At 34.6% G+C, this 24595-nt stretch overlaps 1 protein-coding gene across 6 annotated transcripts in view; it reads left to right on the top strand.

Moving 5' to 3' along the window:
- The window catches only part of ARID4B (AT-rich interaction domain 4B), a 59095-nt gene that overhangs the window by 19019 nt on the left and 15481 nt on the right, over nt 1-24595 (top strand). For 4 of the 6 annotated variants that reach the window (XR_011469346.1, XR_011469347.1, XM_070401343.1 and 1 more), the window contains exons 6-17: nt 232-311; nt 1349-1440; nt 2620-2758; nt 3613-3692; nt 5234-5310; nt 6660-6814; nt 9956-10028; nt 12365-12459; nt 13326-13423; nt 14157-14400; nt 14701-14876; nt 18681-18935. Coding sequence is in view for 4 of the 6 variants with exons in the window: in XM_070401343.1 (XP_070257444.1) it covers nt 232-311; nt 1349-1440; nt 2620-2758; nt 3613-3692; nt 5234-5310; nt 6660-6814; nt 9956-10028; nt 12365-12459; nt 13326-13423; nt 14157-14400; nt 14701-14876; nt 18681-18935 (1564 nt within the window). In the remaining 2 variants the exon portion in view is untranslated. The remainder of the gene's footprint in view (nt 1-231; nt 312-1348; nt 1441-2619; nt 2759-3612; nt 3693-5233; nt 5311-6659; nt 6815-9955; nt 10029-12364; nt 12460-13325; nt 13424-14156; nt 14401-14700; nt 14877-18680; nt 18936-24595) is intronic. The other 2 variants (XM_070401345.1, XM_070401346.1) reach the window with 2 other exon arrangements.

The following is a 24595-nucleotide window of genomic DNA, read 5'->3' as shown; positions in this document are numbered from 1 at the left end:
AAGAAGGTTTTTTCATTTAAGGTCCATTGTTTCTTTTTTGCTAGAAATTGGAAAAGATACTCAATGTTTGAAGTTGTTTATTAGAAAACATAAAATGTGACCTGAAGTTTGAATGTAATCCTTTAAAACAATAAATAGCTCTATTTCCGCTCGGAAAATTAAATAATTTATATTATCTTGTTAATCTTTGAAAAACGCTTCAGCAGTTTCCGTTTTTACCTCCTCTCCTAGTTTTTGATGATGGAGATGAGAAGACGCTGAGACGGTCCTCGCTGTGCCTGAAAGGAGAGAGACATTTTGCTGAAAGTGAAGTAAGTGACCATTTAACAGATGAACGTCTCCTGATAGTTTGTATTGGGGGGAGCAGAGTTTGCTTTCTCAAATCAACTCACATGTTAATTAGGAAAATTCATCAAAACATAATACCATTATAATACAATCTGTGAAGCCTGCTTGAGGCTTTGTGTTTGAGTATTCTTTTTTGTCTTGTAAATGATTATAGGAAAGAGAGGTCTGATTTGTAACCCACTTGAACCCCATCATCATGGAAATAATGTAGTTATACAAGCATCCAGAACTACCATTGCTAGCAGCTGACATGATTGCAGCCTCCTTAAAGGAGCCTTGCCTGGCTGCCCTTTCTAAAATTGTCCCTCTCATCCCTCTTAATTGTTTTAGGTTGGTTTCATTTCCTTTATAGCACATATTGTTCGCCGACTTTAAAATATGTGTATGTGCTTGACTATTGGTCTGTTATTGTCTGCCTTTCTCATTGGAAAGTGTCAGGAGGGCAGGGATTTTGTGTCTTGTTTGCCGCTTGGTTCGCAGTGCCTAGAACAGTGCCTGGCACAGAGTAGGAACTGAATAAATGTTCGTTGAATGAATAAATGAAGTGCTTATATTTCTTAGGGAAATATAAAGCATTTCTCAAGAGCTTTACATACATTATTACATTTACATTATGAAGTAGAAACCATTATTTTCTTTTACTTACAGATAATGAAACATGGTTAGAGCTGGTTCTTAAACCAGCACTTTCTAGTACCAAATCCATGCTCTAAAATTAAAATGTGTTACTCAGTTACTAAGAAGGGAAAGTTCACAATGTTTTGTAAATCTGTAGCTTGTTACTCAGAATTTTTAAATGGACGTATGGTTATAAATAGTGCTATAGTCTCTAGACCCCCTCCCCAGTCAATAAAAATTAATGCCCAGAGGGGCACAACCATAATTTTTTTTCTAGTCACTATTTAGAACAGTGTTTTTTGGGGGGACATTTAATATTATTTATTAAATCACTAGACTTGCAATGTAATAACTTTTTCTGGGTTTATGTTCTTACCCACAGACTCTAGACCAGCTCCCACTCACCAACCCTGAACATTTTGGCACTCCAGTCATAGGGAAGAAAACAAATAGAGGAAGAAGATCTAATCATATGTAAGTCCATTTTCATAACTGTTAGTTAAACCTGAATTCATTTCTCCTAGTGTTGCTCTAATAGTCACTAATTTTAAATTGTAATTTCAAAATGCTAACTGAATCTAATAGTAATTTTAGATCTAATAGTAATTTCAGACTCCTTAGCATGGGTCCTTGAGGTTCTCCATGTTCAGCCAGCCTTAGCAGCTGGGTATCTACCTCTTATTACTCCCTACATGTATGGGGATACTGTAGTCAAAATGGAACGGGGCAGCATTCTAATTGTGACTATGCTTTGGAGACAGAAATTGGGTGAGCATAGCTCTCATATTACAGCAAACCCATGAAAATAGGTATTAGTTTTATCCTTATTAAAAATTGGGGAAATTGGCTGCAGATACAATAAGTAACTACTTTAAGGAACACAGGAATGAAAGGATCCCCTTACTAGGGATCGAGCCCACAACCTGATTGTGGGCTTTCTCTGAAGCAGATTCAGCAGAATTTTTTGTTTTGTTTTGTGTTTCTTTTTTCCTTTTTAGTAGTATTTTTACTCAACTTTTGTCTAATATCAAATAGACGGTTTTAGATCCCTTTTCTAACGTCTTTCTAATTTACTAGTTCAATATACAATGTAACTGGAAGGAATTTTTCACAATACAAAAGAATCATATTGTGCATTTTATGAATATTTGTGCATATTTGATATTGAGAATAACAGTGATGATCTCTTACCAGATTGTCTCCTCTCTCTCCCCTGACCCCCAGTAATAAAGATCTGCCTGCCTTCTTGTAAAATTAGCTTTGTACTGAGAGTGTAAAATTCTGTCTATAACTCCTTTAATCTGAATGTAGGATCTAATATATTTTACTATGTATAGCATGGGGGTATTTTATATGGGGCCTTCAGCTTTTTGAGAATTTGGGGACCAATGTTAGTCTGTTCTGAACTTTCCCTTAATTGTTTAAAATAGCACTAAATAAATGGGAAATATCTTTAGGAAAATGATGTGTTTTTCTCTAGTGATATTCCTTTTATGTTGGTATTCTTTAGAAATTAAGGAACTTAATTTTTAAATGAGCCGTTCTGTGGACATTAGGAAATGGGGAAAGATTTCTAGAATGTCTGTATTTATCAACTTGGTCTGCTTCTTCTTGGTGAAGATAAGTGACATTTCTTACTGTTTCTTTCCCTAGACCAGAGGAAGAGTCTTCTTCATCCTCCAGTGATGAAGATGAGGACGACAGGAAGCAGATTGATGAGCTGCTAGGCAAAGTTGTTTGTGTAGATTACGTTAGTTTGGATAAAAAGAAAGCACTATGTTTTCCTGCATTGGTGAGTAACTTCAATGAAACGAGTTTCATTTTCAACTACATAAGTTCATGAAAAAACCACAGCTGCTTGTCTTAGTGTTTTTCATAGGTACAAAATGGGGAAATCGTTTTAGCATCATTTCGTTCAGAGAAAGATTAACTTTCAAAATTGCCTCCGAGTACAAAGAACTCTTGAAGTCATTTAAGAAAGGCAAAATTCATAGACCTCTTACATTGGCACTGCCTTTGGGAAAACATGCTTTATCCTCACTAAATAACAGCTGAAGCTATTTCAAATAAAAGAAATCTTTTAATGTTAGTAGGAAATCTTACACGGACTCCAGAAAGGTACCCACTTTGAAGTGTTTACTTTTTAGAGTGGGTAGTATTACAAAGAAATGTAATGTGTTTTAAATACATATTTAACGGTAAATAATATAAAACCCCGTCCCTAGCTTTTTTTAAGGATGGAGACTGTCCTGATGAAGGTTTTAATACCTGATCCCATTTTGGGGCCTGCCCTTCTCTTACCGGGGTGCAGACCCTCGCTAAGACGCTAGCTCCCCTCCATTCCGCTCTCCACTTCTGATAGGACGCGGTCTCCAGCTTCAGTCTAGTCAGAGCCACGCTTCTGCTCGCAGCCCGAGCCTGTGCCAGAGGCAGTGGGGGAGCCGTAGGCCTGGGAAGATGTAGGATATAAATTGAAAATTACGGGTGACTGTGTCCACATGTGTGTACCTGTTTGCCCTAAAATTAAATTTAGTTTTTAAACTAAGCTGAAAAACTTCTTTCTAAAAGGATTTAAATAATTTGTTCTAATGTAACTATCCGTAAATGTGTATTTACTAACCATAATTTCACCCTTTTTTTATAAAGGTGGTTTGTCCTGATTGTAGTGATGAAATTGCTGTGAAGAAAGATAATATTCTTGTTCGATCTTTCAAGGATGGCAAATTGTAAGTATAACTCACTTGTTATGAAAAATATGCTGTTTTTCCACATTAGAATGGTAAATGATAAGGTTATTTCCAGTGACATTACCCTTTTACTTTTTACTTTTAGCCATTCAGAAAGTTTCAAAGTATGATGATTTTTCATGTTACTAGTAAGTGTAGTAGTATGTCTTTCCTTGTTCATGATGGTCTTTGCAAACTACACTCTCAGTATTGTCTGATTTGTCAATTATGCCTGTGTAATAGCTGGTGATTTGTTGAGGCAAATTTGATATATCTTCCATATCTAACCCTTGATTGATATACTAGTGGATACATTTATGGTTCTTGAATGTTTAATTAGGACTCTTAAGTGTTAAGAAAGATATTTTTTATGTAGAACTTTCTTAGAACTGAGTTACAAATTTCTATTTTTTTTTCCCCTTTAAGAATTGTGTGACCAGAAAAGCCATATCTTTTATACTCTGCCTTAAAGGATGACTATATCTTCAAAGGATGATCATATTTTAAGATTGGTGTTTGGGTTTTCAAGTTCTAAAAAGTGATTTTTAAAAACAATCTATGAAAACCATGTTAACTAAATGGAGATAATGAGAGAAATTTGAACACTGAAATTGAATACTGGTTTGATGATATTAAGAAATTACTAGTTTTTAAATGTGTGATAATGGTATGATTATATTTTTTAAAAGAATTTTGAAGCTCCATAATGAAATTATATGTCTGGGATTTGCTTCAAAATAATCGAGCTCAGGTAGGAGGGAGTAGGTAGGGGTATAAATGAAGCAGTGATGATGAGTTAATGATTATTGTAGTTGGGTGATGGATATGTGGGAGGTCATTGCACTATTTGGTCTACTTTTGTATATGAGATTTTAAAAATAAAAGCTTAAAAGAAATAGGCAAGCTGAAACTTGTATTTGGAATAGTTTTCAGGCTTTGTGGTTTGACTGAAACTAACCAAATGCAGGAAAGATGAATAATCGTTGATCAGTGTCAAACAGGAAATATATATGACATATATGGTAGAACCTCTTATAGATGCTTATATCTGATCCCTCTTTATAGTTGAGGACTTTAGTCTAAAATCCAGTTAAAATTTTGTTAAAAGAACATTCACAGTATAAACTAGTACATTTTCTTCCAGTATTAAATTTAGTAATTTCCTATGATTATTCCAAGATAATGGCAGGTTCTTATTGTTTGACTTCTTATTTATTGGATTGATGCATTCTGCCACCCAAACATTTTTATCTGTTGTTATTTTTAGTATTTAAGTACTTTTCATTTAGCATTTCATTGCTTTTAGCCAGGGGCCCTTGATAATTTGAGAATACCTTGTTTATAAAATGTCTCTATTAAAGGTGGGGTCCTTTTGTAGATGATTACATGTATTAACATTTTATCTGTAACTTGCACCCTTGTGTAAATGTCAGTATTCCCATATTTTCAGTAGCTTTCTGTGGTGTGTAATTAGGCTCTTAATTAATTTCTGTTGTATTTTTGTGTTTGCTTTTTCTTTAAAATTGAAAAAAATAATACAGTACTTCAGTACCAAGAAAGGATGTCCATGAAATTACTAGTGATACTGCACCAAAGCCTGATGCTGTTTTAAAACAAGGTAAGGGTAATCTTGAAATAAATTGTTAATTAAAAAAACTGATAGTATTTTTGGAGATTACGTTTTCTTAGGTTGGGGTGGGTTGGTGGGTAGAGATTAACCAACGAATTTGTGTGCATATAAGCATAGCCATGGACACAGTAGTGTGGTGAAGGGGGATAGGTTCGAGTGGAGGTCAAGGGGGGAGAAAGGGGACGTCTGTAATACTTTCAATAATACATTTTTAAAAAGGATATTTTTTAAAAATTGCCTTTAAAGTTATACTTAGCTTTCTATGACATTGTGTTTTGTAAACCCACGTGTCTTTTGTTATCATAGTTTTCTTTTTCTTTTTTTCAGCTTAATATTATTTAAAGTGTGAAAGAACTATATCAGCAGCTATTGCTATAGTCTGGCTTTTGCCTCTAAATAAAATGTTAGTTCCTGAGGATGGTAGAAACAGGAATCAAAGTAATTTTGATTTGGCATTTCTCATACCATAATAATAGTTACCCTATATAATAAAAGCATAGTATGCAAATTGTCCCCTTGGTTGTGAGTTCATCTGGGAGTTCAACCGGGGGCGGGGCTGGCCAGGCGAAGGGAGGAAGTACCTGGCCGGCAGCCAGCAGCTGCTAGGGACCCTACCAGTGCACAAACTTTGTGCACTGGGCCTCTAGTATTTCTTATATTATATTATTCAGTGGTTATATTTAAATGCTGTAATTGCATTTCTTACTAGATTTTTGCCATTGTATATAGCTGCTTATTTTCACTTTGCCTATATTCATCAAATCTAATAATACGTTGTGTAGACTGGTTAAAAATCATCAAGAATTTTATGGTTTAAAATTTATTTCCATGTTTTGTAAAATGAGAATTACTGCATAGCTAATTTTAATTGAAGTTAATTGTTAATATAATTCAAGTTTTAGCGATCTAGAGAAAATATTTATATTTTCAGGTATTGTATGTTCATTACAAGGGTTCTGGCTCGCATGTGATTCTATGTAATTGTCATTTGTTGGGTAAACGATTAAAGATTTGCCTAACTTAAGTATGTTTTTATTAGACATGCTTAATTTTTATTTAAAAGAAGAAAACTGCTCTTTTGTATTTGTTAGGACCTAGGTCTCCTTCCATAGTAGCAGTTTTGTCATGTATGAAAATGGCTGCCTGATGCTTAAGACTGAGAGGATTAAATGAGCAGCTACACAGGAAAGTGGTCAGCTCAGTGCCTGGCACACAGCAGGCACTCATAACTGTCAGCAGTATTTACACAGTGGTCTTCATTTCTTTATTTGTTTACTATCTGTAGACAAGTCAGTTGTCTTCTTTCTCCAGTTCACTAGTTTATGGTCTCTTTCCAGCCTTTGATCAGGCACTAGAGTTTCACAGAAGTAGAACTATTCCTGCTAACTGGAAGACGGAATTGAAAGAAGACAGCTCCAGCAGTGAGGCAGAGGAGGAGGAGGAGGAGGAGGAGGATGAGAAAGAAAAGGAGGATAACAGCAGTGAGGAGGAGGTAAGTGAAACAGCTGAGGCCTTTACATTAAAATTACAGTTGGGTTTTCGAGTTAGAATTTGGCGCATAAGTCATTAATTACTTGAATACTTTTAGTCTTAGAAATATTTCATAATGAAATTGTATTTGTGATACTCATCGTAATCAAGTAGTTTGCTTGCTTGCCTTAAAATAGAAATAGGGTCTTGTGAAAATAAAACTAACTATAGATATCCCAATAACTCAGAAATGTTTCCTAATTTTACTGTGCTTTCGGTTTAACCGATGATTAAGGAAATACCCATCTAACATAGCAAAACTTTCACATGCTTTTCACTGTCGTGTAGATAGCTGTCACCTCATACAGTGTTTACATCTGTGTATTTTATTGAAATACCTAGAAAAGTACAAAATACATATTCCACCTAGTATTAAAAGACTAAGTAAAAAAGTAAAGGTTAATGAGAATCTTAAATGATTTTATCTAACATAAGTGGATGTGTAGTTCTGATAAGATCATAATAAGACATCTGAATTCATATAGATAAAGAAGCTGAAGTTTTAGATTTTGTTGTAGCTAGTACTTTAGGTCTAGCAGCGACAAGTACCAAGATGTCCATGATATCACTAGTGACATTGAACCACGGTACTCTTTCATGGTTTGTTGAGCGACTTTATAAAAGTTATTGGGTGAGAGGTACAGGTAGCGAAGGCTAGTATATATGATCGTGAAATGAATTGTATTTAATGTTTTCAGGAAACTAAATTCATGTCAATATGTAATATTTTAGGTAAGTTATGAAATTCTGCCACATAACTGTTATTGGCGCAGGGTTGTTTTGTGATATGATAATCTATAGTGACAATGTGCGGTGTAAACCTGTCCCTGGTTTCAGTCTTCTCTCCCACTGCGTTCTATTTAACACTTGGAGTTCGGGAAACGAGTTAAGTCGGCTCGCGTGAATTGCGCATACTCCGCGGGAGCCGTCTTAACTCGGTTCATATAGATTTGCGGTGGAGTGCGGGAAACGTGTAAACTCGGGCCGATTGTAACTGCGTATTACCAAATATTTGTTTGCCGTTCACAAAGATACCTACCTGCGTATGCGAACCGTTTCATACCCATTGGGGTAATAGGTATCATAAAAATCCCTGATTTTGCGCGGGAAACCTAAATAATTGCCCGCGCCATCTTATATTTTGGCGGGAAATTCACCTGACACTGTAGTGTTAAAATGCTAAATGAGTAATTAGTCCCTTGTTAAAACCTTTTCAGTAGCTTCTTATCGCTCTAAAAATCAAGCTTCACTTATAGGTCCTCCTTTATAATCCAACCCCTGCCTTCTTTTTTTCATTACTTTTCTTGGTATGCTCTCTTTCCCCCCACCCCCAACTTGGAACTTTATGCTATAGCAATATCAAATTATATACCTTCTACTACTCACCTTTGCACATACTCTACCCGACAGTGCCCTTCCCTCCTCTTCCCTCCCCCAATCAGCCTGGCACCATCCTGTTCAGTTTTCAAACCCGACATATGTCACCTTGTAAGGGGAAACCTTCTGTAAACCATCACCTTTCTCACCTCAGGAAAGTTAATCACTCTGTTTGCTAGTCTATATCGTCCATGTACATATTTTGTCAGTGTACATAAGTACATTGGTTTATGTGTGTTTCTTAATTCCCCTACTAATCTATAAGGTTCTCAAGGGTAGGGACCTTGTCTTCCTTGTACTTATTATATTCACAGTGTCTGACACAGTGTGTAACACGTAACAGATGATCAGTAAATGTTAATTACCAAACGGTTGGTGCTTGGATTTGTGTTTTTGTGAAAGCAAATCTGGTTTCCAGTTTAAACATTTTTTTGTGTCATATATAAACTTGATTTAAAAATTTTGCAACAGGAATTAATTTGGCAGGTTATGAAAGTCAAATATTGTACCATGGGAACATTAGGTGATATCTAGAAAATAGATTTCCTTAGACTTATATCTGACTACTTTACCGAAACACAGCATATATGGACCGTCTTTAAATTGAGAAATACAGATTTATCCTAAACAAGTTAATAATTGTCATTTATTCTCCTGTGCCCAGCTAGCAAGCCTAGTAATTTATCCACATAAGTTTTTGTTTTTAACTGGCCTTCCTCTGCTCTGCTAGCATTTAATATAAAGGGGTAACATCTCATTTAAACAATGGCATTAGACACAGTTTTAAAGAGATTTATTTAGACTATCAATAGAGAAGTATGCTCCCACCTTTACTATGAGAGATACATTGGCCTCAGCCAGAGTAACTGTAGCCTTGGTGTATAGTTCGGACCACCTGCTCTGCAGTTACTCGTAGTCATTGCTTATTTTTCTTTCATTGATTCAGCACCTGACCTAGTGCGTCCACCGACTGGTGCTCATAAAGAGTTTGTGAATGGATGATAGTCACTGAATTGATGAGTTCCTCCCTCTCACCTACTACCCTGCTCCTTGCAGGTTGCTTCAGGACCAGCTCCCCACTGCCACAGCCCCTGGCCACAGCAGCAAGAAGCTAGTCCCTCCCTTGTAATTGATAAATCGGGGAACTATTTTATTACTTGAAGATTTCCCTAAGTCTGAATCTTCAGGTATTGTAGATCAAGTTTGTTCCCCACTTTACCGATTTAACACGCTTGCAGTACTCCACAGTGGGGCTGTGTGTAATGATGGACACTGGTAGTTACAGCTACTGGGACCCACACTTGTACAGCTCTATGAGGAGCAATAATCGAGTCACTTTTGATGTTAAATTAAACCCTGACCCAATTTCATAGAAGTGAGAGTAGGTCTTCTTGAGCCTGTGACCCTGATTTAAAGAATTGATCTCTTACACGGGATAAACCGAAAGTTGGTGAACCGTCTTTGTAGTCTCTTTTCTTATATGAGAATTTACGGTTGGGATTGTCACTTTGGAAATACCTTTTAGGACATATTCCTCTGTAAAGCACAAAATGTCTAGAATTTTCTGGGTTTGAACAGCTTAGTATTAAGAAATAATTTGTATTTGATAAAAAGCCTTTGAAATATTTTAGTGAGTATTAGTCTTTGCTGTTGGTAGGAAATCTGCTTGTTTTATTCAATGCTTAACTGAGCAAAATAATATTCTATTCTTCTGTGACTAAAACAGGAAGAAATAGAACCATTTCCAGAAGAAAGAGAAAACTTTCTTCAGCAGCTGTACAAATTCATGGAGGATAGAGGTGAGTGTGTTTTTTTTTTAATTAATGTTGTAGGTATCCGATATATAGTTAATATTTTAAAAATAATAATTCTGTTCATTAAGCTTCCTATTCCTGGTAATCATGGCTATCTTTTTGGTTGCCAATATCACCAGCACCTAGCATAGTGTCTGTCCCATGGAAAGTGGAATGAGGAATTTGACAGAGTTTTGATAGATACATGGCCGTGGGCCCAGAAATGCCTGTGTCCTGTTCTGTCGTTCCTTCGCTCCCATCAGCACTCTTACACCAAAGAACTCTGACGCTAGGGAGCAGTAGCAGAGTGGGAATCATAGTAGCAACATTGTAATCGCACCTACATAGATGCCACTAGGAAAAGGCCTCGTTCTCCAGAACCACTGTTTGACATACGTGTGTGTGTGCGCGCACCATGTGACTACACTCTAAGACGGACCCTAAGTCTTTTTATAAAGGCTCAGCCTCACAACTAAGAGAATGAAGTCAGACACAGAGAGCCAGAAGTAAAGAAGTGTGACAGTATTCCAAGGTGAACCTTGGCTTACCTCATTGAACCTGCCTCGTGTTGTTACGTAAATGCAGGGGTCGGGGGAAAGAGGAACAGGTGCTGACCTTTGGTGGTTACCCAGTTCTCCAGGAACTATTGGACTGTTACCTTCTTGCTCATCTGCTCAGAGTGTAGTTTCTCCTTTCCCGGGAAGATGCGAGCAAGGGAAAGGCGGGAGAAGCAGAAAGCTCTCTAGCTTAAGGAGAAGGACATGATTGAATAGGATTTGGAAATGCCACTTTACTCTGTAATTATTTTTAAATCCCTGTTTGCTTGCTGATGAGTAGAAGCTGGCTGTTTGTCTTTTGCTTTCATAAATGATAGTGGCTACTATAATGTAGTTATCTCTTTATAGAATATACATTGTCCTTGGTTCCTGTGTTATTTCTTTGTGTAATTGGAGGCTTGGCCTAAGAAGGTAGGCTGTTTCTTAGGCTTTTATGTAACAAATAAAAAGTGATGAATAAAGTCTAATATTAGAACAGTGATAAAATATGATTATGCCAGTCATATTTTTTCGAAAGGGCCATAGGTTGTGTAGCTTTGTTCTTTTATTTCCTCTACCATTTTCTAAAGGCATGATAGTTTGTGTCCTTGCCCTACATTTTCCGTATTAGAATGAAAGAAAATTATAGCTTTATTCTAGAGCAGCGGTTCTCAACCTGTGGGTCTCGACCCCTTTGGCGGTCGAACAACCCTTTCACAGGGGTCGCCTCAGACCATCCTGCATATCAGATATTTACATGACGATTCATAACAGTAGCAACATTACAGTGATGAAGTAGCAACGAAAATCATTTTATGGTTGGGTCACCACATGAGGAACTGTATTTAAAGGGCCAGAAGGTTGAGAACCGCTGATCTAGAGTCATTTAGAGAAGTAGTAATTTAGTAAAATGCAAAGAAAGTAAGCCCTGGCTGGGTAGCTCAGTTGGTTCGAGTGTTGTCCTATCTGCCAAGGTTATAGGTTCAGTCCCGTGTCAGGGCACATACAAGAATCAACCAATGAATGCATAAGTAAGTGGAGCAACAAATCAATGTTTCTCTCTCATCAATAAAGAAAAAATTAATCTTTAAAATGCAAAGAAGTTATCATAAAGATAACTCTCAATGTTAAGCAGTTGCCCATCATTTCAACAGTTTTACCAAACCTTGTTTCCCTGATTTTTAAAATTATTATTGTGCTTTCTTTGGTATTTATTCTTTAACTCATAAGGGGAATAAAAGTGGAATGAAATCATATAAGGTTTCAACAACCTGGTAAGAGGGGAAAATTTTTAATGAAATGGGCTTAAGTAGAAGACATGTTTTTTGTTTTTTGTTTTTTATTGATTTTAGAGAGCAAAGGAGAGAGAGAGAGAGAGAAACATCAATGATGAGAATCATTGATTGGCTGCCTCCTGCACGCCCCCTACTGGGGATCGAGCCTGCAACCTGGGTATTTGCTCTTGATTGGAATCAAACCTGGGACCTTTCAGTCTGTAGGCTGACGCTCTATCCACTGAGCCAAACCAGCTAGGGCAACAGGACATGTTTTTAATGAACAGCATTTCCCCCCCATATATGCAGGGTAGGACAAAAATAGGTTTACAGTTGTTCGTATGGAAAGTGCAATAAATTAATAAATAATCACATAAGAATAAACTGTTTATACTCACAACTGTAAAGCTACTTTTGTCCCACTTTCTGTGTGCGTGTACGCACACACCCTTCGCACTGTATTTGAATCTTTGGAAATTTTAAATACAAAAATGCAGTGCGATTTTAATATATTTTGTGTTTTCCTTAATAGGCACACCTATTAACAAACGACCTGTACTTGGATATAGAAATTTGAATCTCTTTAAGTTATTCAGACTTGTACACAAACTTGGAGGATTTGATAATGTAAGTATTACAAGTATTACAATCAAAAGTGAAGCATGTTTTTTATACATGTTTTCTATCTAAATTATTTATTCCAATTAATAAAAAATGGAAATGACAGGTTAGGAACAGAGCTGGCTTCCTCAGAACAAATTTAAATTTAATTAAATATTTTTTAAAATGAGCTTTAAGTTTGTCAAACTTTCATAAACCACCTAGTTATGTCTGAAGTCACAGCATAACCATATCGATGGAAATTCTTGCTTATGTCTCCCACTAACTAACATACTTGGGAGCATGGATCTGTGTTAATCTTCTTTATGTCTGTAATCTCATCCATTGTGCCTGATATATATAAAACATATCATTCATATATGTGGTTATATAAACATGCAGAAAACCTTTTTTTGAACTAGAAGAAATTATCTTAAGATTGCCATGATGAATGGTGCTCATCTAATTAAGACTGAAAATTTTTTCTGTAGAATCAAATGCTTTAGTAAATTCCATAGAACTGCTTTGATTTATTAGCTTGTAAGTTTTATGGGACATGATACTTCATTTTAAAATTTCTATCTTGGTTTCTTCATTATAAATTTTGATTAGGAATTTGGACATTTTCTTATTTACTAAAGCAGGGTTCATTTAAAATGAAGTAGTATAATATTTCAACATTTGTGAATTCTCTGAGATTTGTTAGAATACTAAAACTTATTTTAAAATGTTGTGAATCAATTTTTTATTTAGTATTTATTGAGATTGATATTTTTCATCCATTTGAGACTAAAACCAATAAATAGAAACATATTTGTATATACTACGTTTATAAAAATATTTTTAAATTCCTACCTTTAATTTGGAAGTTTTCATTTCACTTTTTCCCTTAGATTGAAAGTGGAGCTATCTGGAAGCAAGTCTACCAGGACCTTGGGATTCCTGTCTTAAATTCAGCTGCAGGATACAATGTGAAATGTGCTTATAAAAAGTAAGTCGGCGTACTTGCTACAGCTACATTCAGTATTTTATCTAGAAAGCAGGGTGGGATGTATCCCATAACTGAGGCTCTAAGAAGAAATCAGAAATTTTCGCTGGAGTAATCACTCTATAATATAACATTTTCTAGAGTGTATTCTATGAATACTAGATCTATGAGATCATCTGTGAAGAAGTTTTTGTGGCCAAGTTAATTTTGCAAGTACTGTGTTAGGTTAAAATGCTAAAGTTTTAAAAGTTAGGTATGCACAAGTTTGATTCCTGGTCCTGCCAGTTACTAGCGATCGGTGCCCTTGGACCATGCCTTTGTTCTCCTCAGCCTCAGTGTCCTCATCTGTAGAATGAGATAGTACTGTTTGCCTCGTAGGATTACTCTGAGGATTAAATGAGACTTTACATGTACTTAGAGGTCCAAAGCCTCGCTTACAAAGAAGTGCTCAACAAACAGGCTGTCACTGGAACTTGTAAAAGCTACTGTTGTTACAGTTAGTATATTTAAGATTATGATCGTCTTCTCACTTTTAGCATAGTTTTTTTAATTGAGACTTTCTTTGAAAAATGTTTCTATTTGGGTTAAAAAGATTGGGAAGAACTGAACTAGAATAAATGAGAATGTTAAGGCTCCATATCTGAAAAACAAGAGAAATGAACAAATTTAAATCACCACAACTCTACAGTAATATTTCAAAATTTTCCCCAAATGTAATTTCTCTTCATGTTTCTAGATACTTATATGGTTTTGAGGAGTACTGTAGGTCGGCCAATATTGAATTTCAGATGGCACTGCCAGAGAAAGTTGCTAACAAGCCATGTAAGGAGTGTGACAGTGTAAAAGAAATAAAAGTTAAGGAAGAAAGTGAACCAGAAATGAAAGAAATAAAGATTGAAGAGGAGGAGAAGATAATAATAAAAGAAGAAAACCCTAGTGAAGATGATGTTGAAAGAAAAGAAAATATTAAACCCTCTCTGGTAAATCAGATACTGTCCTTTTCCACCTTTGGTACCTTTTCTGTATACTCTAAAGATTTGTTAATTTATTGTATAATTTTATACTTAGATAGATTGTGCATTTTCTTCAGTAAGTGCTATTTGGGTGTTTACAATAGCTGTTCAATATTTTTGCCTAGTATTTGAAGAATGGCAGGAGTTTCTTAAAGTAACTAATAACTTTCTCAATATTATCATTGGTTGTACCTTTTTTAATTAGATCATGGAATTAAGTTGGTAGTATTTACTTTTGTTGGTTTAGTTGCTCTGATCTTTTTCTAGGGAAGTAAAAAGAATTTATTAGAATCTATATCTACACAAAGTGATCAGGAAAAAGAAGTTAACCTGAAAAAGACAGAAGAAAATGAAAATCTGATCGACAAAAATGATGAGACAACTGGGTTAGATGAATCCCTCAGCATAAAGGTAGAAGCTGAAGAAGAAAAAGCAAAATCTGGGTAAGAACTCTGTTTTTGGTTAAGATGCATTTTGGCTGAATGAATTCTTGTAATTTTCTCTTTGTATGTGCGTGTATGTATGAATCGAAATTTGATTGACAAAATATAGAATAATTGGCTGATTTGCATTTATTACATAAATAGCGTTTGCCTACTTCAGAGACCCTACTAATGCAAATGTAGCAAAAGGTCATGTTTTTGATTCATTCTCTTTGCTCTCATCATGGAAATTTATAAAATTTTCAGCTAGAGAAAAGTACTTCTTACTACATTAGGCTCTGCTAAATAACCAGATAATACAAATTTGGGAAAATGATTTTCTCTAGTGTTTTATAGGTGGTATGTTGGCTGTAGATTTTGACAGTTGTATTCATTTCTTAAGCAAAAAATAAGAATGGAAAAGTGCTAATACTTAATTTTTAAAAGGCCGAAATTGTTATGCTGTGTTTTATGTGCAAGTAGCATTTACTTGTTTTGCTTAATTTGGAATGATGAATTATTTAGCAATGTAATTTGTACACTGCCAGCGGACCCCTGGATTTTATAGGTGATCTTTGGTGTCTAATCTTATTTCTGAGGTTTAAAAACGCTAAACATTCCTCATTGCTAGTGGCCCATTTAAATAAGTACAACCAGTGTTTTTTAATCATATAGTAAAAGGTATTTATCTTTGTTACGTATCTGTGTGTACAAATAGATATTTCCGGTATTCCTCACTGCTATTGCAACTGTTAACAAACTTAGTATCCAGCTTTTTGCCTAAAATCTCTTGATCATTTTAGTGTTATTTTGCGAATTTGGCCTCAGCATGCAGATAAACTTTAAAGGAAAAAAACAACAACACTGGATTTAGATGAATATAGTGTGTTTGTTCATTATATTTGGTTGTAGTTCTCTGTATGTAAATGTTTATTTGAAATTATACATGCTGCTACTGGAGACTATTTGAACTATTAAGAAAGAACTTAGTAAGGATTCAGCTTTATGCCTAAAAATCTGACACTTAAATCTGCAGCTATTTCTGGAGCATCTACTGTGTCGAAGGCACTCTGATAAGCCTTTATTTTCTCTTTGTTACTAGTAATTATCTTTATTTTTCAAATTAGTACTTTAAAAACATTATTATTAGTATAATCTGTATTTTGTAGGGTTTTATTAATTCATTTAATTCTTCAACTAGATGGCTTTCTTACTTACTACAGAGATATATACGTCATACCACAAACTGAAATTATCCTGGTGTGACTGCTCTAGTTTGATAGATATTTTTTAGAAGCATTATGTGTGAGAAATGTCCAAAAGTGATTTCTGAATTTTATTAGATCAGTGCAATAGAAAATTTTACAATTATAAAGAATTAATATTTAAGTATTCCTCTAATATATAACTTCTGCTAAGTAATTAGCTATGACCAAGAATTTTCAATAGCCTGCCTCCGTATTCCAGTGTCTGGTCCATAATAGGTATTGATAAGTTGTAGCTTTTTTCTGTTAATTTGTTTCATTGTAAGGAGTGTCACATCAAACTGGGAAAATTTGATATTTCTTTGTGAATTCAGATGAAAAATCCTTAGTGTGTGTGTGTACATTTAAAGGCTATCTTTCTTGGCATTCTGTGTTGTGTCTGATTTAGTGCACTTACCTCTGATTTTGCTACTGAATTCTCAGAAAAGTAGAAGCATTTTCTATGGCTGATTCAAGCCAGTAATTGTGTTGTCTGATTATTTATACATCAGTATGTTATTTTCATGACTTTTATTTGATTTGTGTCTGTAGATTTGTGTCTGAAGTTGCTATTAAATGTGAAATTTTTATATTTTTTTATTGTTTTGTTAGTACAGCGGATTGGGTTTTTATTTCAGATTAAAGAAAGATTACTCTGGCTACCACTTAATGTAGGCTTGTGCTTGCAATTCTTGGCATTTATCAGTTGTGCGGAGCGTATTACATGATGTAAGATAATGTTAGAATTGTTTTCATTTTTTAAAAAGTTTAGACTTTTTAGTCTGTCTTTCTACTTTTACATCATGATTCTGAGGTGCATGATAAATCTCTTGTTTTGTTGTGGCCAGCACAATACATTTCCTTTTTTCCCTGATATTTTAACTTTTAATTTTATATATGTATATAGTATATATTATACAGATAAAACATTTAAGTTTGTTAATAATAGCTTATTATCCATAACACCTTTTCTGATAATTTCTTAAATATTTTAGCCTTACTAATCTTTAATTTTAAAGCTGTTAATGTATTTTCAATAATAGAGTTCATATTTTTTATCTTAGATTACAGTAGGTTTCCTTTAGATTTTAAGTATATATTCCTTTGGCTGTTATTTATTTATTTATTTATTTATTGAAAGTATTGCAGATGTCCCCTTTGTTTGTTTTTCCCATTGATCCCCTCCACCCCCACCCACTCTTCCCAGGCCTTCACTCATTTGGCTGTAGACGAGTCTTTAAAAGAGGAATAATTCTTCAGAATCCTTACAGGCTTATTGGTGATTTATTTCAGAGAAATTTGACACATTTGACGCTTTCATGGACCCAGACTTAATTTCACAAGTATATTGTGCTTCCCTTCATCCCTCACTGTATAGAAGGAAAGAAATAAAATAAAGAGGGTTATAGGGCTGCTTTTGTCTCTATTTCTATATTATTTTTGTTGCCTGTATAATTAGGAATGGTAAAATATGTTATTGCTAAAAAGATTGCATATAAGAATATTAAAAATTATCAGTGGAAGTTGGATTTTTGTATAAATATTTCTATTAACTTTGAAGTTTAATGCTCAGCTGTCTTTTGCTTCTGTTTTATGTTTATTCATTGTCAGCTATAAAGTGATGGATTCATTTTTGAGAGGAATCTCTTGTAATACATTTAGACAAACTGCAGAGCAGATAAAGACTTAACTAAATGTCAAATTTTATACTAAAGCATTGATTTTTTTTAATCTAGTGCTTGGAAAGATTTATGATTTGAGATTCTCTCCAACTTGTTTAATACCGATTTGTGGCTAATATAACATGAATATGAATACTCAGCTTTACAAGGTACAGGATACTGAGAAGATCAGAATGGCTGCAGTGCTGCTTCTGAATGGTGTAACTTTTAGTTTCATTTGGAACTTTAAAGTTGAGCGAGTTGGTAGAGAAAGATTTTCAGTGAATATGGTAAAGAGAGCAGAAATTTTGAAGTTTAGAAGAATAAAAAAGAAAAAAGCCTTGATGGAATATTAATGTGAAGTTGGTAGAATATACTTGTGAAAGGTAAAATAACATTTTAGTATATCACATAACATTTGATTTTAGTTGGAGCACTTTTTAAAGTTATTAAGACTAGCCATTGGCTAGTAAAAGTTTTTGTTTTAAATATCCTGAGGCTGGAAATATTTGAATAAAAAATAATTTTAGTCAGAAAATGGCTATGAGGTGTAATGATTTTTGTTTTTGTCAACCAAGATGTAAAACACTTTCATAATAAAACCTGAGACAATTGTAACAGTCGACTGTACTAGTTTCTTGCTCTGCAGCACAACTCCTGTCCCTCTGGCTGTTGGAAGTTTTCTTTTAATGCACTTATTTTTCATTGTTCATTTTCTCTAAATGTATCTTTTCTGTAACCACAGTCATCTTACACAGTTTTAGTTTTTAATATTAAATTGAAAATCAGAGAATTTCATACACATGGAACCTGCTGTTCCCGGAACATTCACAGCCACAATTTTTATCAGTTTATGTGGTTTGGAACTGAAAAGCTTATGAAGTGTCTTTTATTAACTGCAATTTTTTAAACCTTTCAAGAGATGAAACGAATAAAGAGGAAGAGGAAGATGATGAAGAAGTAGAAGAGGAGGAGGAGGAGGAGGAGGAAGAAGATGAAGAGGATGATGACAACAATGAGGAAGAGGAGTTTGAATGCTATCCACCAGGCATGAAAGTCCAAGTGCGGTATGGACGAGGGAAAAATCAAAAAATGTATGAAGCTAGTATTAAAGATTCTGATGTCGAAGGTGGAGAGGTCCTTTACTTGGTCCATTACTGCGGATGGAATGTGAGGTAACTTGAGTTTTAGCTAGTGATTGCTACCTGAAAACACTTATAAATAATTTCCTATTTTAAAACTTAATTAATGACTTACAGGCTTATTAGTATTTTCATTGAGGTCATAGCCCTATATAAAAAATATGTAGTTTTTAGTATGTGAATGCTCGCGTAGTGACTTCCTACCTCCTGTTGGTAATAACTTGGAGGACATCCTAGTGTCTGCCCAGTTAATGTTTACGTTACTTGTGGATTAATCAAAGCAATACTTGGCGAAATGATAGGAAAATCCTTAAAGATGTGAAAGAGATTTGAGCTTCTTGATGTCTACAAGCCAACGATCAGACTTCTTGCTCTCTTGCGTTTTCAACTCCCTTGCCGTAGTAAGCTCTTTGTAATCCCCTTAAGTCCTCATATTTGGACGTCATATTTCTTTCAGTAGGCAGGGCGTTTACAATGGAGATTTCTTAAGAAGTTTAGCTATTTCAAGAAGGCCTTATCTCCTCCTTAACAGTGCGTGTGTTACAGTGTTTTTCAGAAGCCTCAGAAATGTATTTTCATGTTGGAAGCACTATGGTTGCAATGTAAGCAGGTCTGCTTAACTTAACTAGAGTGCACTTCCTCCCTTTTCCTACCTGGGGAGCTGAAAGGCAAAACAGGTTCAGTTTCAGGTGGGGTTAAATGAAGTGTTTTTCTTATCATAGGTTTCCTTTGGTTTATCCAAAGAAATTCTGTATTTTAAGTTTGTCCAAAGTTTATGTCAGTTTTGGGATCTGATCATCTAGGTATCTTTTAAGAAAAACTTATTTCATTTGGGAATGTTTAATACTATTTTTGAAATATAGCCCATGATAGGGTTGTAGCCCTTGGAAAGTTAATCATAGAAGTTTTAAGTGGTGGTTTCATGTGTGCCTAGTCTCTTCAAGGAGGAATATAGTTCTTATGCTTTATATTTAAATTATAATTTGTTTGGAAAGTCGCTAAAAAAATCATCTTTTTCTTAAAAATAATACTCTGTTCCTTAAAAGTACATTTTGTGTTGTCCGGTTGCAGCAGTAGGAAACTCTAGAAACAAGTCTAATCTGATTTCCTTCTTTATTTTGAGAAAAGTACAGATCTGATCCATTGGCCTTGTTCTTTATTTCTGACCCACAAGATTAACAAAAGTTTTGAATTTTAAGACTTATCTGTCATCGTTGTTGTCCTGAAACCAGCTTTTCCAGATACTGCTTTTAAAATCATGTGTAATTAATTCTTTTGTCCGTTGGTTCTTATGCTGCCTCTATGGTGCATGATGTTTCTCACTGTGGTGCTGGCATGAATGATATGTTCAGAGGAAGATGCTTGAAGTCTCAGATACAGTGGCTGTAGGAATATTTTGCCCACTCTTTGATATTTAATCATTTTGATCCCACTAAATGGTCTTATTAAACATGAATGTAGAGGGAGTTCCAGTATTGCCTAAGGTGTAAATGTTGAGTATGTTAGTTTAAAATTAGGAGAAAATTGAGTCGACAAAAATTAATTATTAAATAATGCCCACAAGATAGACGAAAGCCACATCACCTTTTTGCCCTCTCCTTTCAGTCCTTCTGGTTATTTTGCTAGTTTATTTTATTTTATTTTACATTTTATATATATTTTTGCTAGTTTATATATGACAAGGCTGTTTTCCTAGTAGCCTTTCAAAATGCTTTAAATTCTGTGATGAATGGATAGAATTTAAACATTCTCTAACTTTCACTATAATCAGGGCCTGATTGTTTTCTATTAATTATCTCAAACAAGAGGCTTAGTATGTATGTGAGTTGAAACATTCATAAAATTATTCTGTAGTTAAGATAACTTTCCGTTTCCTTAAGAAAAGATTGACTAAAGGAAAGTATCCTATCCGAGGAGCACTTGGGTTTTAGAGGGTAGGAAATGTTGGGTATATTAGCTTTGAAGTTGATAATGGGTTGGGTAGCATAACGGGCGATATTCGAAGGAGGCATTCAGGTGTTTAATAATATAGAAAGGAAAAGGAGAACTAACTATTCAACAAGACTTGCTTGTGTCGCTGAGAAGGATGCACTACTCCTGACAGCTCAAGCACTTTGTGGTCTGAACGTTGACAAGAAGAAAACTTACCATCTCGGTGAAGAACTGTAGGTGTGGATCCCCACCCACTGCAGCATCGTAGAGAAAACAACTGTACTTCAGTAGATTAAGCAGTTAATTTCCTGATAGTCAATTTCACAGCATCCTCTTTCTCGGCAATAATAACCAAAGTCTGTCCTGCTGATGAATAAGAATTCACTGTGGGGAGCATTGGAGAGCTTGTTCCCCGGCATGTGTCGTCAGTTTGACTCAAATACAATTTTAAAAAAAGAAAAGAAAAAGAAATCACATGTGATTTTTGCTGCTCCTTCTTGTCTGAAGTTATCTAATGAGGACTGCAACAAGCCCTCATCACCTCTACAGCTGTTTTCACAGTATTTTCAGAAATTCAGCTTGATCTCTGAATTCACACTTGATGTGAAATTGAAAATGAAGATTTATGCATGAAGGTTCATGAAAGTAGTTTTATTTTCAGTGGCAGCCATTCATTCCTGTGGCAATTTAGGAAATTTCACGTGGGGCTATTTATGTGAGTTTTGTGTGATCTGAGACATTTTCTAGCAAAGTTTTCTTAAAAAGAAAATATCTTTTAAAAAATACTGTTCTACATTATTCATTATTAGTGAATGAATATTGAACTACTTTGGACCTCCTGGCAACAGAATGAGAGTAAAGCAGAAATTCAGATCTGAATAAAAAGCATTGGTTTATTGCCATACCTGTAGAATATATAGACTAATGGATTGGGACAGATGTGGCCTGGCTCTACCTGGAGCCAGATTCTTCTCTATCCTTCTATATATGGCAACTCTGAATTTTGTGGGGACCTGTCCAACTGTTCTATTAAGGTTCCAGTTTCTCCATATTCAGATGAAAAAGTACCATGGCAGTCAAAAGGCTGTGAAAATTTTTTGGCAGCATACAAAATACTTTGTATCAGATAGTCCTACATGTAGAGAAATGTAAAACAAAGCTTAAAAGCAATTAGGTGAACTTAAAAAATTACTTTGGAGTTGACTAGTTTTTCAGTGCAAGTGAAAATAAACATTTTTTTGGTGTGAAATAAAGAATCAGTTATCTTTACAACTCAAATGGGCTTTCTTTCTGTTTTCAACTTAAGAGGATTTATTAAATGGGACTTTTCCATTTAGTAGTTTGTAGATTAGCAGGTATATTTTATGTAAAACATAAAAATTGGACCCGTTTCATTTGGTGGCTTTGTAGATTGGCAGATAGTACGTTTGTCTAAATTTACACAAATAGGAAACCCCTAAATTTATCATTATTAGTAAAGTAAGTTTTTGGGATACTTTAGAAAATCAGTATCTGAGTCACAGTTGCTAACCATTTTCAGTGGTCTATAAATAAAACATGCTCTTCCATTGTTCCTAGCACTACTTATTACCTCTGCCTAAGACCTATACCTTTGCTTCATTTTATAGAGTTAAATTCTCTAGGAAAATGGATTGACATCATTACTGTATCATTCTCTTGGGGTGGTTGTGTCAAATCTTAAATTATGCTATAATATTTATGTTTCTATCATTATGTTGTTATTTTCTTTATTATGATGAACACCATTCCTGTGTCTTTAGTATGGATTTAACAGTATTAAATGAAATAGAAATATGCAGTGTTAGTAACATGCTTAGAATTTTAGCTTTTCAGTAATATACTTTTATTTTTGTTGGTTCCTAAGTACATTACTAAAAGCATAAAATGGTGTTCAGTGAGTCTTCATAAATTTTGTTTTAGATATTTTCTCAAATTAAAAATATATGTATAGCCAGAGAGCTCGGTTAGAGCATCATCCCAGTAAGCCAAGGTTGCAGGTTCGATCCCCAGTCAGAGCACATATAAAATGCATAAATAAGTGAAACAACAAATTGATGTTTCTCTCTTTCTCCCTTCCTCTCGCTCTAAAATCAGCCAATAAATAAAAAAAATGTGTTAATTGAGATTATAATAGAAAATTCATCAAGTAGGTAAATATTGATAAAATTGCTTGTAAAGTTTATAACTAGTGCTTTTCATCATGAGTTGGTCTTTTTCTCTTACAGTGTTCCATAGGTTCTTAATTAAGGGAGGAAACTTCATCTCCTTGCAATGACAGTGTAAATTTCCACTTTAGATATGAGGTTTTTAAAAGCTTAGTTATATGATATAAATAACTTAACCTTTTGTTTATAGGAAGTAAGATATGAAATATGCATTGCTCAGCAATTATTAAATGAATATACATTACAGAAAACAAACTACAGATGACTAATATTTTACTGTAATGGTTATTACATTTTATCTTAATAATCTATGCACATTTTAGATAATGAGTTTTTAGTAGTATGTCAATTTGGTTTTGCTTATGAAATTATTTTGGAAATATCTTTATTTTGCGTGTAATTACTTTTTCTTAATCTCTACAATTATGTCTTTTGGGTGTATATATTAACATGTGCTAAATGGGTTTAGTTGGGTTGAAAAAGAACCACATCTGAATTGATGTTGGGCACAGAAGCCATTTCTATCTGGTTGACTGACATTCTTTTCCATTTTTATTATTGCTAAGTGATTGCTTAGGTGATTTGCCAACATATCCAAACAAAAACTATAAAGCTTTCTTTTTTTGAACTCGACTTTTCTCTGATGAGAGCAATTATGTTATGGTCTCTGAATGATTTCTTCTAGCTTTCTATAAATATTTTAATTCATCACATTTTAAAAATACAAATATGTACGTACCTTCTTTCAGAAGGTGCAGAGGTTTGTATTGTTCCTTTTGTAATTACCATTTAGTGTTGCCTTCTCTGCTCACTTGAAAGCTCCCTGCGGGAAGGAGCTGTGCTGCCTTCACTGCTGAGTACCCAGTGCTCAGTCCAGAGCCTGTCACCTGATAGGCACCTATGACGTATTTGTCACGTGACTCTGCCCTTGTTTGTGCTTTTGGTCTTGGAGTTCACAGAGTTGATCAGTTCAGGGCCCTCTGATGCGGCGCCTCCATCTCCCATAGGCCAGGGAGTGACCTTTGGAAGTTCAATGAGTTGCTTGTGCATCTTGTCTTTCATGTTTGTTTCATTAGTTAGATGACTCAGTAGAAATATTTTCAAATAAGTCATGTATATACTTGAAAATATTTCATTAGTATTTTAGTTAAATATCAGGTAGGATACTTGTCTAGATCCTATGCTTTAATTATAAGGAATTTATTGATAGCAGAATTTAAGAAGTATGGTCGAATCACTAACAGGCAGTCTTAATTTTTAGAGAGAGAGAAACATTAATGTGAGAATGAAATATAGATTGGCTGCCTCCTGCACACCCCCTACCAGGAATCGATCCCGCAACCCAGGCATGTACCCCAACTGGGAATCAAACCTTCAACCCTTCTGTGCATGAGACAACGCCACACCGGTCAGGGCAGTTGGTAGCTTTATGCATCAAACCAGGAAGTTGAACTAAATGATCTCCAGGGTTGTTTCTAGTTCTAAAATGAAATGATTCTATTTATGAGTTTCTTTTTAATATGCCATAAGTATCTCTGTGGTATATGTCTGTTTATTTATATCAATTTCCTTTAA

Source organism: Myotis yumanensis, unplaced genomic scaffold (genome assembly GCF_028538775.1).
Source record: "Myotis yumanensis isolate MYYU_CA2020_CCGP unplaced genomic scaffold, mMyoYum1.0.hap1 SCAF_22, whole genome shotgun sequence".
NCBI classification, from domain to species: Eukaryota; Metazoa; Chordata; class Mammalia; order Chiroptera; family Vespertilionidae; genus Myotis; species Myotis yumanensis.
The sequence above is the reverse complement of the archived record's forward strand: the minus strand, read 5'-3'. Positions and strand labels throughout refer to the sequence as shown.